Consider the following 13166-nt stretch of genomic DNA (forward strand, 5'->3'; position numbering starts at 1 on the left):
AACGCAGTCTTTACTCAACTCTCAGTGCAGAAAGCTTAGCAGTCCAAAAGGACACCTTGAATTTTAGGTATCCCTATTTTCCTTCCACGTATCTTAGTTTACGTATTGAAAACCTTAGTACTCTCGCAACCTTTTACCTAAGTCTTTATTACAAATAGACTTTAAGGGTTCCACTCCAAAAGAACACAGTAATACTCTAACCTATGTCAATAAGCAGAGTACTATGCAGACTTTTATAATCCGTGTGCTCCACAGAAGCACCGAATGAAGCATTGCCACTGAGACTTCACAATGAATTAGAAAATTCACTCGGGGCACCTGAGTGGCTCAGTCAGTTAAGCGACTGACTTCGGCTCAGGTCACGATCTCGTGGTTTGTGAGTTTGAGCCCTGCATCGGACTCTATGCTGTCAGCTCAGAGCCTGGAGCCTGCTTTGGATTCTGTGTTTTCTTCTCTCTCTGCCCCTCCCCCACTTGTGCTCTTTCTGCCTCTCAAAAATAAATGTAAAAAAAAAAAAGAAAAGAAAAAGAACATATACTCAGTCTACCTCACTCAACATTCCAATATCCTACTTGGCAGCAGTGAATTTGAACCTTATCTTCAAGAAGCCAGGGGATGACACAAATTATTCCAGAAAGAGGAATAACCTAGAACAGGTTCACATCAGGTTCACATAACGGTATATAAGGAAAGTCTGGGGGTTTTTGTTTCCATTGTCTAATCTCTCCTTTCCACATATGCATTCCCAAAAGCTAGTATGGAAATCAAAGATAATAGTAATCAGTTGACTAAGGTGTTCTTTGAAGGTAGGTACCATGTCTTAAAACTTACCTCTCTGTTCCTGGTGCCTAGCACAACCTGGACATACCATGGGTGCTCTCCATTGTAAAAATAAGACAAACTTCTTCATTCTCCCAAAATAAGGTTAGGGGGGAAAAAACTGGAAAACCTTTGTTTATAGACCGTTCAATAATGAAACAATCTACTCTAAGAAAGCCTAAAATAATAATTGTCTGTGATGATAAATTTTATGTGTGAATTCAGCTAGTCCATGGTACCCAGTTTTTTGGGTCAAAATTCAGTCTAGATGTTGCTGTGAAGTTATTCTTCTAAATGTGGACAACATTTAAATCAGTAAACTTAAAGTAACGCAGATCATTCTCCATAAGGTAGGTGGACCCCACCCAATTAGTTGAAAGCCTTACGAGAAAAGACAGGTCCCTGAGGAAGAAGGAATTCTGCTTCCAGACTGACTTCAGACTCAAGGCTGCAACATCAATTCTCCCTAGGGTCCCAAGCCTATTGGCCTGTCCTTTACGTTCCAGACACGTCTGCTCCCAGAATCCTATGAGCCAATTCCTTAAAATAAATACTTTTCACTTTTATATATATGTATGTAAATATATGTACACACACACACACACACACAGTTTTTTTTCTTTGTTAGCTCTGTTTGGAGAATCCTAATACGGGTTTTTTTAAAAAAATATGATCACAGTATCCATTCACTGCTCTAAATATTAAAATATTTGGGGCGCCTGGGTGGCTCAGTCGGTTGAGCGTCCGACTTCGGCTCAGGTCACGATCTCATGGTCCGTGAGTTCCAGCCCCGCGTTGGGCTCTGTGCTGATGGCTCAGAGCCTGGAGCCTGTTTCAGATTCTGTGTCTCCCTCTCTCTCTGACCCTCCCCCGTTCATACTCTGTCTCTGTCTCAAAAATAAATAAACGTTAAAAAAAAAAATTAAAATATATTACCCCAAAGTTAAAGTTAAACCATTATATAAAGTCCAATCGCCAGATAAAGGATATTCTGCTAAAACTAAAATGATGGGGAGTGATGATAAAAGGGCCAAGAAAAGTCTTTCCAGTAACTATACCTAAGTAAATAAGCCCAATGGACATTCCTTTTTAATAATTTGGGGGCATTTTAGTCCAACAATAAAATGATTTCAGGGTGTAGACCCCTTCATAAGTTATTACACTTCATAGAAAAGACTTCACCAGAATTTACTGAATGAAAAAAAAGAGAAAATATGCTGAGAAAATTTAAATGAAAAGAAGAAAAATATTAACTACCTCTTGGTTATCTTTGTTTTGGTTTGCCCAGAAAATCTTATGATAAAGCGTCTCCATTGAATTGCTGGAATCAGTTCGGTCAAAACAATGTCGATCCAACACTTCCAACGTGTGCAAAACCCGACTAATGGTCACCCCTAGATGTGGAAATTAAGCAAGCAGTTAAAGAGGTCAAACAAAGCCAAACAGCATAGTACAAAGCCATCATTATGTAGGGCAAAAGGGATTTCAAGAAAGTGTCATTCTCAGCATGTGAGAATTGCCAACAAAACCAAACCTGACATTCTAGACAGCGAAGAACTAAAGGGCACAGACAGAGGAATGCCCTCAAAAGTCACTAGGTGCCTCTGTCAAAAAGCATCCTTATTCAATACGTTGACTGAGTTATAAGAATCAGAAACAGAGCATCAAGTCCCACATTCAAAAGTACTCCTTCTTCTCTTGGGTTCTGTACCTGCTGTTGACTCTTGGCACTTGTCAAAAGACCACCGAACTTCCACTGCACGGCCTCTTTGTTTTATCTGCTGTTCTACCTCATAAATCCTTGCCCGAACCTGAAAGATAATCGCTTCTAATTAACTTATGCCTGGAAAGCCACAGTGGCTGTCTAAATCATGTCAGGTTTTTCCACATGAGCAGAGCATCCTACAGGGAACTACAATCGTGACTGCACCGTAACAAATTTAGCCTGTTGTCCAAGAAGCGCATTTTAAAATTTACGAGGGGTGATTCAATGCCAGTTGTCAATAACAAACACTCACAAAAAATAAATGCTTGCTTTACAAGTAAAAATTTTTTAGGATGTCCTCTATGGGAAGGTGAAAGCTCTCAAGTATCATTTTTGAGCCATTCTTCTATGTATGAAAATAGCTAGGCATGTTTTATGAATTTAAGAAAATTGCTTGGTGAAAAACAGGGATCTTACTCTCAACATTAGTCACAGTCCCGCAGTTTAAACTTCTTAAGTCTCTGAACCAAATAACCCGGCACTAATAAAAACAGTTACTAAATATCACAGACTGCCATCTAAGGGAATTGTGTCATGTATGAGAGCCACCATCACAATTACCGTCTGGGTGGCAGGACTCTTTGCAAGAGCTGCCCAGCAAGAGCTAAAGGAGGAAGGGAGCAATGTGATGAACTTCTGCGGTCCAGAGAGGCTAACTACTTCCCCCCACATCCCTCAGAGAGATGGGGAGCAGGGCTGGGAAGGGCAGGCATCCAAGCATCTGAGAGGCTAACACCCACGCGGCTCGCTGTGTCATGATGCCTCTCAATGAAAACACCCGTCCAACCACCGTAACAGAGAGTCTACCTGCTGATTGAAAGCTGTGTTCCCACCCGGCATGGGGAGACTGGAGGGGGCCACCTGCAGCAGATCCAGGGGCGAGCCTGGGTTCGCGCTCTTATTGTCGTTTGTGGAATAATTCCACACCAAGGCACTTGGGCAACAGAGAGTGACAGTCTGGAAATGAAGCAGGAAAATCCAGATATTTAAGAGGAACAAGTATAACAGCTTAACAATAAAAACGAGGCCTCATCATAACTATATTATAGTTTCCTACAAGTACCCATTCTCAACTTTTCAAGTCTTAAAACAAAACTAAAATAGAATTATTAATTTGAAATGGAGGTGGTACAGCTACTGAGAAATTAAGAAATATTATAATTCATAAGCTAACATTCCAGCACAGAGAACCTAGGAAACTTAATAAAAACACAGTAATTATCACTTAAAATTGTCACTTAAAACAATTTTTTCATGCAATTAGAAAAAGGAGATGGAATTAGAATGTGTAATTTCTAAAGTTATAAAATCTAAAAAGGAATTTGTTTTAATCTATGAAATAATCTCTGAGATAATGCAGTAAATAGCTTCGTAAATGCTAGACAGACAGTCACCCTAGACCAGTGGGTGGCACATTTTCTATAAAAAGCCAGAGAGTAAATGCTTTAAGCTTTGCAGGTCACCTATAATTTGTCACATATTCTTTTTGTTTTAATAACTCACTGGAAATATAAAATATATTCTTAGCTCATTGGCTGGCATTGGCCTACAGATTATAGCTTGCCTACCTCTACGTTACACCCTTGCAGACATTTTTTCTTCAACCAGCTTGCATGAAGCACCTTCTATGACCCCTCACTCACAGACCACAATGATCCCATGAGGTAGGTAATGCTATTCCCCCCACTGTACCACAGAGGAATAGGAGCCACAGCGGAGAGTAATAACCAGCCAAGTTGATTTCAGCACACGTGTCTAGAACCTCTATGCTATCATTCTGCCTTCTAAACATAGAGTCGATATTATGGCTCCAGTTTAAATAAGTCCTTGCTCCATACCTAACATTGCATCATCACAACCCTAACCATGTGTGGTCACCAAGTAGGAACTGTCACCATCACCCTCACACACGGGAAACAGAGTCTAAAGGTTACATTAGAAACTGGAAGAGCAGAGGCTAAAATCAGGTCTGCAAGGATTCTAAAAAACAGGTCTCGGGCACCTGGGTGGCTCAGTCAGTTGAGCACCCAACTTCGGCTCAGGTCATGATCTCACAACTCGTTGAGTTTCAGCCCAGCATTGGGCTCTATGCTGACAGCTCAGAGCCTGGAGCCTGCTTCGGATTCTGTGTGTCTGTCTCTCTCTGCCTCTCCCCCACTTACACTCTGTCTCTGTCTCTCTCTCTCTCTCAAAAATAAAAAATAAACATTACAGAAAAAAAAATTGTCTTAACTATCATGTTGTTGTGCCACTCAACAAACTGTGAGCTTATTAGAGAAGGGATGCAATGTTTCTTCTAAAATGCAAAACTGAGTATCACAAAAACTAGATTCTGAAGTCTAGGAGACATCTCTGTGGAAACCAGGTGGCAGATATGAAGAACGTCAAGTCCCTGAGCCCCACTACTGCATCTGTCTCCACTGGTCCACATACCCGTCTCCTTCCTCCTGTGTGTGAGGAGGTCGGGGTTCTCATCTCCTGTCCATCATGGAGTTCTTCCCAGTGTTCTTAAAATCACCAATACCCAGGGCACTGATCTATCACACACCCCTCTTCTCCTGTTTGCACTCTCTACTAGTTTAATCTCAGCTGAGAAATATGTTCAAATCTGGGGCGCCTGGGTGGCTCAGTCCGTTGAGTGTCCGACCTCGGCTCAGGTCATGATCTCGTGGTCCGTGAGTTTGAAGTCCCGCGTCAGGCTCTGTACTGACAGCTCAGACCCTGGAGCCTGTATCAGATTCTGTGTTTCCCTCTCTCTCTCTCTGCCCCTCCCCCACTCATGCTCTGTCTTTCTCCATCAAAAATAAACAAACATTAAAAAAAATTTTAAAAAAAAAGAAGTATGTTCAAATCTGACCATCAAAAAAACAAAACCTTTTAAAAAATCTCCACTTACTTAGCAGCAATCTCTCTCCTTTCCTTCCACAGACAGGTCTCTCAAAAAGAACAGGTAGCATTATTTCTCCTCATTCTTCATCACTCCTCAACCCGCCTTACAATGGCTTCTCAACTGACCACGGTCTTATCCAGCTATCTTCTTACCAGACTTCCCCAATATGGGGGCACCGCCCACGACCATCTCCTTTTGGAAACTTCCTGCAGTAGCTAGAGAAGCAGCTCAGCATGGTGGTAAGAGTGTGGACCCTGGATCCAGACTGCCTGGGTGTGAATTCCAGCTTTGCCACTTACTTGCTGTGTGACCTACGCCCCCATTTCATCATTCATGTTACAGCAGTAATATTGGTTCCAATCTCATAGGATGTTCTGAGAAGTAAGTGACTTAATACACGTTACAATTTAGAGCGATGCTTAGAACACAATAAATGCTAGTAAGATTATAACAGAATCGTAACAATAGCATTCCTATTCTCGCTGTCCTTGTCTCTCTTTAACAATAGTCTCTCCCCTTCCTTTTCTGTCCAGTCTGGCCACACTTTCACGGCCCCCTCCGTGGACTGCCCTTCAGCCGCCTCTTCACCACTCAGGCCACAGGTTGCCACTCACTGCTAACTCTTCAGGTAATCTCACCCCCTCTTGGGGTTTGGGTCAGCCAAGTGTCCCTGTGCAGATGTGGTATGGGATGGGACAGGCCTTTCCTGCAGGGGTTGGGGAAGCCAGCCTTTCTTCCTCTGGAGAGAATGGCCCATCCTGTGCTATGGGGCAAGTCAACTGATGTGTACAGTAGTGGGGCATCACTTTTGATCTTTGTTTCTATTAAACTTGAACTGAGGAAAAAAAAAAAAAAAAGTCCCTGAGGGATTCAAATCCACACATCTGGCTGGATGTCTGGCATCAACTTCAAAATGAGACATGTAAAAACTTCTGGAACAAAACTATTTAGAGATGCTAAAGGACAAATAATCCAAAACTGTCCAAAAGTGAACTTACCTAGACTCTCCCAAACTGACTTTTTTGGCCATGTCTCTCCCTCTCTTTCCCCTCCCTTGCTACTCCCACAAATCCTCCCTCTATCGTGGCCACAACAATCTAAATCAACGGCACAACTGACCATGGCACCTTCCTGCCTAAAACCCTCCAGTCGCATCCCAATCATAAGGCACCTAGGGAGTCTTATATGCCCACACCCCAACAGGCTTTACACTTGATGTTCCATTAATACCAACCTGCACACAAGATGACTGATCAACCCTCTGGCCCTTTTCCCATGCTGCTCCCTCTGCCAAGAATACTCTTAGCACCTTTTTTTAAAAAAAAAAAAAAACTCTTATAATATGCAGTAGTCAGAACTGCTTCCTTCAGAAAGCCTCTCTGAATTCTGGGTTGAACTACAAGTTCCACTTCTCAACTCCCTTAGTCCCCTGCGCATCCTTCCATTGGCCTTTGCCATAGTATATGGAAACTGTCCATTGACAAGCCTGTCTTCCCCACAAGACCGTAAGCTCTACCTGAGTGGAGAACATGTCTTTAAAGCCAGGCCAAAGCCTCTTAGTAAAGAGCAGGACACCTTAAGAGCCCCAGAAGTGTAACCTGAACACTAACTTGTGAGCTCCTCTAGGACGGGGCTGTATCTCATTCCTGACAGCATCGGCCCAGTGGCCTGCACGCGACTGGATGTTCAAGGACCACACAAGCAGTGATACTTGGCCGAACAACAGAGCCTGACAAATTACCTGGATTTTAAAGAAATAGAGAGGATGGCAACCAACTTAGGATGTGGACTGAGGAAGCTATAAAATGCTGCACTGAGAAAATGTCTTTCCAAAAGCAAAGTAATATAGCAGACTTATTCTGTGGGTTCCCTCAAGGATTTTATCATTGAGAGTGCTGCATGGTATAATAAAAGGTAACTACAAGAACTTTCTTCTACACAGAAGCAACAAATCTTCACTCAGCTTGATCCAACATAGAAAAATAAAAACATGAAACTTCAATCTGTAAATTATTTGGATGAGGAAAAAACTGGAATGTGACGTGAAAGTTGAAGGGGCAATTCTTAACTCGATTATCTCCTACGCTGAATTTTAACATAAAACAGCAAGGGCCAGGGACTTACCTGCAACATACAACTAAGTCCATAAACCAGGGGGCCATGCTGTGCACAGGAGAGGAAGTCTGAGAAGGCCAGCTGCACGGGACTCATGACGGGGCCAGGGGGGCCAGGGCTGGGGGCCCCGATGCTTGAGTTGTTTGGTCCTATGATCATGTGGGGCGAGTGGGCAGCAAGGAGGCTGGGGCTATCGCTCAGCAGCAAGGCAAGACGCCGGGCACAAAAGTAGGCAAGACGACGAGACAGGTAAGCCGACTGAACAAACTCGTCCGAATACTGAGAAGCACAAGGACAACGGGCTTCAGTCACGTCTGATACTACTCGGTGAAACAACTATTTTAACAAAGACTTTTTTCATTAAGAGAAAAGGGGGGGGGGGGGGTACTTCACAAGTACTGTAGAAACCAGTGCTGTCCAATAGAAACAACACAAGCCATATATGTAATTTTAAGTTTTCCATTAAAAAAATAACAGGCAAGTGGCACCTGGGTGGCTCAGTCGGTTGAGCTTCCGACTTCAGCTCAGGTCATGATCTCACAGTCTGTGAGCTCAAGCCCCATATCAAGCTCTATGCTGTCAGTTCAGAGCCTGCAGCCTTCTTCTGATTCTGTCTCCCTCTCTCTCTGCCCCTCCCCTACTCACACTCTGTCTCTCAAAATATGAATAAACGTTAAAAAAAATTTTTTTAATAAATAAATAACAGGCAAAATTAAATAAGTAACGTATTTTATTTAGCCTATCATACCCAAAACACTATCATTTCAACAGGGAATCAACACAAAAAGATTTCATGAGACATTATACACTCTTTTCTGAACTAAATGTGAAATCTGGTGTGCGTTTACACTAAGAGCACATATCAAATTGCACTTGTCATAGCTCGAGGGCTCGAAAGCTACCTGGGGCTAGTGGCTACTCTAATGGACAGCATGGGCACAGACCATCACAGGGAGGATACACAGGACACCCACACAGTGTAGTCTCCAGGAGGGTACGAGGGAGAGGAAGAGAATTACTTTTCACTAGATACTCTTTCATATTGCTTAAATGACCAAATGCATGTATTAACTTTCCAGGAAATCTTTATGTTTTCTAAGTAAATCGTAACCAAATAACCTAAATTTTTAGCAGATCTTAAAGCAATCATTAAAACAGGAAGTTCCCACCCCCAGTGGCTCAAAGAATGTCAAATGAATATAAAAGATCCTCTAATGCTTAAAAAGAGATGATTTTGTTTTGTTTTCACAGACATCTGTGCGAATGGGGCGATAGTATGTAAAGAGCTGTCTGCTTAGCTCACCGAAGGGAGGCATTAGCGCAGGTGAGAATACTTTAGAAGGACACATGGTTAAAAACTATGAACGTGGCTGACACATGTGGAGTAGCATCAAGCCATTTTTCCCTTCTGTCCCAAAGATAATGTTCTTCCTCTTCCACCTCTACATACTTAATCATCCTAATCAGACTCCTCTCTTGCCCATAAAATCAGCTGGCTCGTGGTCACATGTACTATACCTGCAGCATGAGTGGTAACAAGAGTTTAAGAAGGTCATCATCCATCGGTCTGATCTTCTCTAACACATCCAAGATCCATGTCAAATATTCATGTTTTTCTAGCATTCCTTCCTTCAATGAAAGAGAAAGTCACACTGATGACGTTAAAGCAAGACCAATTCATATTCAAAAAGGAGCACTGTAACTCTTTTGCTGAAGTGTAATTTTACTACTGTGATTTGTGTTGTATGGTCTCCTTGACCACACCCCAAATTCTAAACGAAACAAAGTGCCAGTGTGATTCTGTATAATCAGTTTGGGGTGGGTTTTTTGGTTTTCTTTTTTTCTTGGTAATCTGCTTCATTCTAAATTGAAAACAATTCCTATGAGAAAGGAAATTCAGAAGCTTTCAGACTCTGAGGACATGTCAAGCATGTGGCCAGATTTCCAGGGAGTATGAACTTATGTCACAGGAGGAAACTTGTCCACTGGTGATAATTATAAAGAACAAAAGCCCCCATCACACTATCATCTCAGCAAGCATTTGAAAATCCCATTAGGTCTAATGCCCTCCCAATAACCCCTGCCTCTATCCTAAAATGAATTTCAGATACTATAACCTATGCATGAAATATAACCTTAAAAAATCAACATAATGGCCTAATTAACTGTTAACAAATGAAAAAAATTATAATAAAATAATGTATAAATGTTCCAACATAACTACACTGAAAATAACAACACACCTCAGATTTCCAAAATGTCCCAGAGGTGGTCTAGCCCCTCTTGCACCGTTAACATTTTCATTTACTACTTTCATATAAACACACACACACGTACATATAAACCAACTATTCTTCTATGATATTCTATGTGTGTATGTATTTAATATCATGTTACAGTTTTGTATTATGACCTACATCATGAAAGAATCTTCAAGATAGAAACAAAAAGATACGCTTTCCGGGAAAGACACTTGTATCTTTAAGGTCATTCTGATAACCACCTTAGTAGTTAATATGAATGCCTACTTTACTCCTAGCAACTTTTTCTTACCTATTTATCACCAGTGGTCCACTACCATGGTTATCAGAGATTTGTGTGAAAATATACTGACAAATTATAGCTTCAGTATTTAAAAGATAACAGTGACACTGGCATGACATCAAGATATCTACTGGTTGCTAATTTCTAAATTTTAAAATGCCTTAAATCCAAGAGTTAAATGGTTAGTCACAAAAAAGTACAATTTAAAATTTTAAGACCAGTGAATTTGAAGTTGATAAAGAAATGAATAAAATAGAATTCTGTACTTAACATATAAGAGATGGCAACTGCAAGGTTCAAAAACAAGTCTTCATAAATATGACTTTCAACGGCTACACAAACATCCTCAAGATGCCTCTGTGTACATACCCACACCCTTATTTCTGCACATGTATCTGCAGGTGTATGTACTAAGTCAGTTTCACATTTCAGAATATGGCAAATTAAAATATACTAAACTTTTAAATTCAAACATTAGTGACCCAATTAAATTCATCCGTTTAGGACCTGCTTCCTATAAAGGAGATACTGATTTCAATGTTCCCAATACACAAAGTAATCCTTCCAAAAACATTAAGCATGTTGACACACTTTTTTGAAGATGCAGACTAAATCCTCCACCCAAAGTCGTTAAAAACTCAGAGCAGGCACCAAGGGAGTCCTCTGCTAAATGGAACTTGCATTTGTAAGAGTTGTTTCAACTGCTTTAAAACTAACAATGCTACTTGCCAAAAGGACCAGGCTTTTTCCCACTTTGAGCTCTCAGGAAAATTCTCTTACAGTCTGGAAATTATAAAGTTCTAAAAGGAAAATTTAGAAACTACATATCCTTTTTATCCCTTTCCTCTTTGGTCAAGATAACAGGTAGTCAAAGTCTCTGCTAGTCATAAAACTTCAGCTGAATACACTTCTCCCTCTTCCTCACTAGGAATAAAGACTGAAGCAAAAAACAGCACAAGTGCCCTCTTCTGGTCAATATGATTTACATCAGCTTCTCGGAGAGGAGGATTCAGTCATTCCTCAATGGCCTTATTCATCCTCCCAACTACATTTTAAACTGCTGCTGAGCCAAATTAACATGACCCTCTTATGGAGAAACTAAGCCCTAATGGAGATCTATGAGACAGGAAATACCCACACAAATATTTTCTGAATGTATCTAATTTTTGTAAAAGAAAAGGTTTACAGGGATTATATTTAATACAGCAAAGGCAAAGTAATTAACAGCATTAAAAGGGCTAAGACAATTGAAAGCTGGAGATCAATATATCCAATAGAAGCTGTCATGTCAGGGCAAAGGTGTTACCTTCAATACAACTCAAGGTGAGAAATGTCAGACTGCTTTCTTTCAACATATTGGTTCATATAAAGATATCACTTGACTCCTAAAAAATTAAACTATAAAGTATTTGCTCTCTTCTTAAAAGCAAGCTAGACAGCCTTGAGGTTCTTGGGAAGGTTACCTGGAACATGTGAAATGCCAACTTTTCGTTGTATTCCCATTGCTTCATGGCTTGCTCCACATCTGGTGGCACCGGGACAGGACCGTCACTTGTGCTGGAAGCCATGTGGTAAAAGTCAGAAATCTTGGCCAGCTGCTCTCGAAGATATCTGGTAGATATTTGTGTCCACTCTGCGTTTAAAAAAAAAAATTTTTTTTGTTTTAATTTCCAGACAAGATGGATAGAATAATTAATGTTTTCTCCCCCTTTCTGACAATCTTAAGGATGTACATATAAAACAAACATCTATTACAAAAAAGTGGTTTTGACACAGCAAGCACTGTGCGAAGAAGTACAACCACCCCAGAGCCTTTGAGTAATGCAACGTGGCCAGACCTAGTAGGAATGTTGGACAGCTCTTGGGTGGAAAGGGCGGCTCTCCCCTTGTGCCTCTGTGACCCCTAAGCTAGGAGAAGAGTTGCCCACACTTGAGTTATGTGCATTTAGTGATGCTCTAGGAGCATAAAAGATTTTTTGCATACAAAAAGCCACAAGCAGGAAATAGAACTGTGGAGGTGAGTACTTCAAGAAATTTCAATTCTACTGAAGAATTCAAAATCCTTCAAATGCAAGTCTTAAGGTAGATTTTTCAGGCTCCAAGTTGGATTTCTAACATGCCTAATTAAGATCTGTTTTGTTTTCTTCAGTCTGTAAGAGGACTGGCATTCGCCGTGGGCTGGCCCTTCACAGCATTCCGACCTGCACTCTCCCTCTCCCCGCACCTGCCAGAAACACAAGCGCGGCTGCCTCTTAGACAGCCATCTGGACCTTCAATTAGTCTCCGCTCCACAATCAACACAGGATGCCTCAGAACTCAATCAGAAAGAGTAGTGAGCAACAAAAGGTAGGAGTACAGAAAGGAAATAGGAAAAGTACCATTACAAAAAACAAAAAAACAAAAAAACAAACAAAAAAACACTAAAATTATTCAAAAATGTCTGCCAGAGGGGCACAAATTAAATCAGTGTGTTGCCTCTGGCAACCGTGAGGGATGTGATGCCAACTTTAGCCCATTCTGTGGATAAAAATGTAATAATTGCATGCTCACAGCCAAATTTCCCCAAGGATTAGTGAAACAGCATTTCAGAAGAAACCACCCTACTGAAACGTTACCACACAATGCTGTTTTCCCATTATCCAGGCAATTGGCTCTCCCGCCTTATTTTTAAAGGAACCTATCTTGACAAAAGTAGGAACAGAAACTAAACATCTGTTGGGGACTGAGGGCTTTGTTTTTATTTTTTAAGTACTGTTAAAAGTACTTGACAACAGTCCAGAGAGAACTACTGTTAAGTTTTGGTCTAAACAACTTATTCTCATTGTGTCTTATTTAAAATTTTCAGATGCACGTGTTAAACTGTAGTAATTAAGCCAATGCAAAAAGATGAACAGATACTAGGTCAACATTCTGTCCCTAGTGTAACAGTATTTTAGAAAGCACCACCAATAACATATTAATATTCATCTATCAGCATTAAAGACATAACAATACATTATCAGCATCATCATCTGATGCCTCCATTATGAACTA

General features: G+C 40.9%; 1 protein-coding gene across 1 annotated transcript in view; it reads right to left on the reverse strand.

Annotated features, from left to right (window-relative positions):
• MED12L (mediator complex subunit 12L) overlaps positions 1 to 13166 on the reverse strand; it is a 333810-nt gene that overhangs the window by 253429 nt on the left and 67215 nt on the right. The window contains exons 6-11 of the mRNA XM_053903719.1: positions 11597 to 11766; positions 9108 to 9218; positions 7599 to 7868; positions 3392 to 3541; positions 2531 to 2630; positions 2077 to 2213 (exon numbers count right to left, since the gene is read on the reverse strand). Coding sequence (XP_053759694.1) covers positions 2077 to 2213; positions 2531 to 2630; positions 3392 to 3541; positions 7599 to 7868; positions 9108 to 9218; positions 11597 to 11766 — 938 coding nt within the window. The remainder of the gene's footprint in view (positions 1 to 2076; positions 2214 to 2530; positions 2631 to 3391; positions 3542 to 7598; positions 7869 to 9107; positions 9219 to 11596; positions 11767 to 13166) is intronic.

Source organism: Panthera pardus, unplaced genomic scaffold (genome assembly GCF_024362965.1).
Source record: "Panthera pardus isolate Hobbes unplaced genomic scaffold, ASM2436296v1 HiC_scaffold_16, whole genome shotgun sequence".
Taxonomy (NCBI): Eukaryota; Metazoa; Chordata; class Mammalia; order Carnivora; family Felidae; genus Panthera; species Panthera pardus.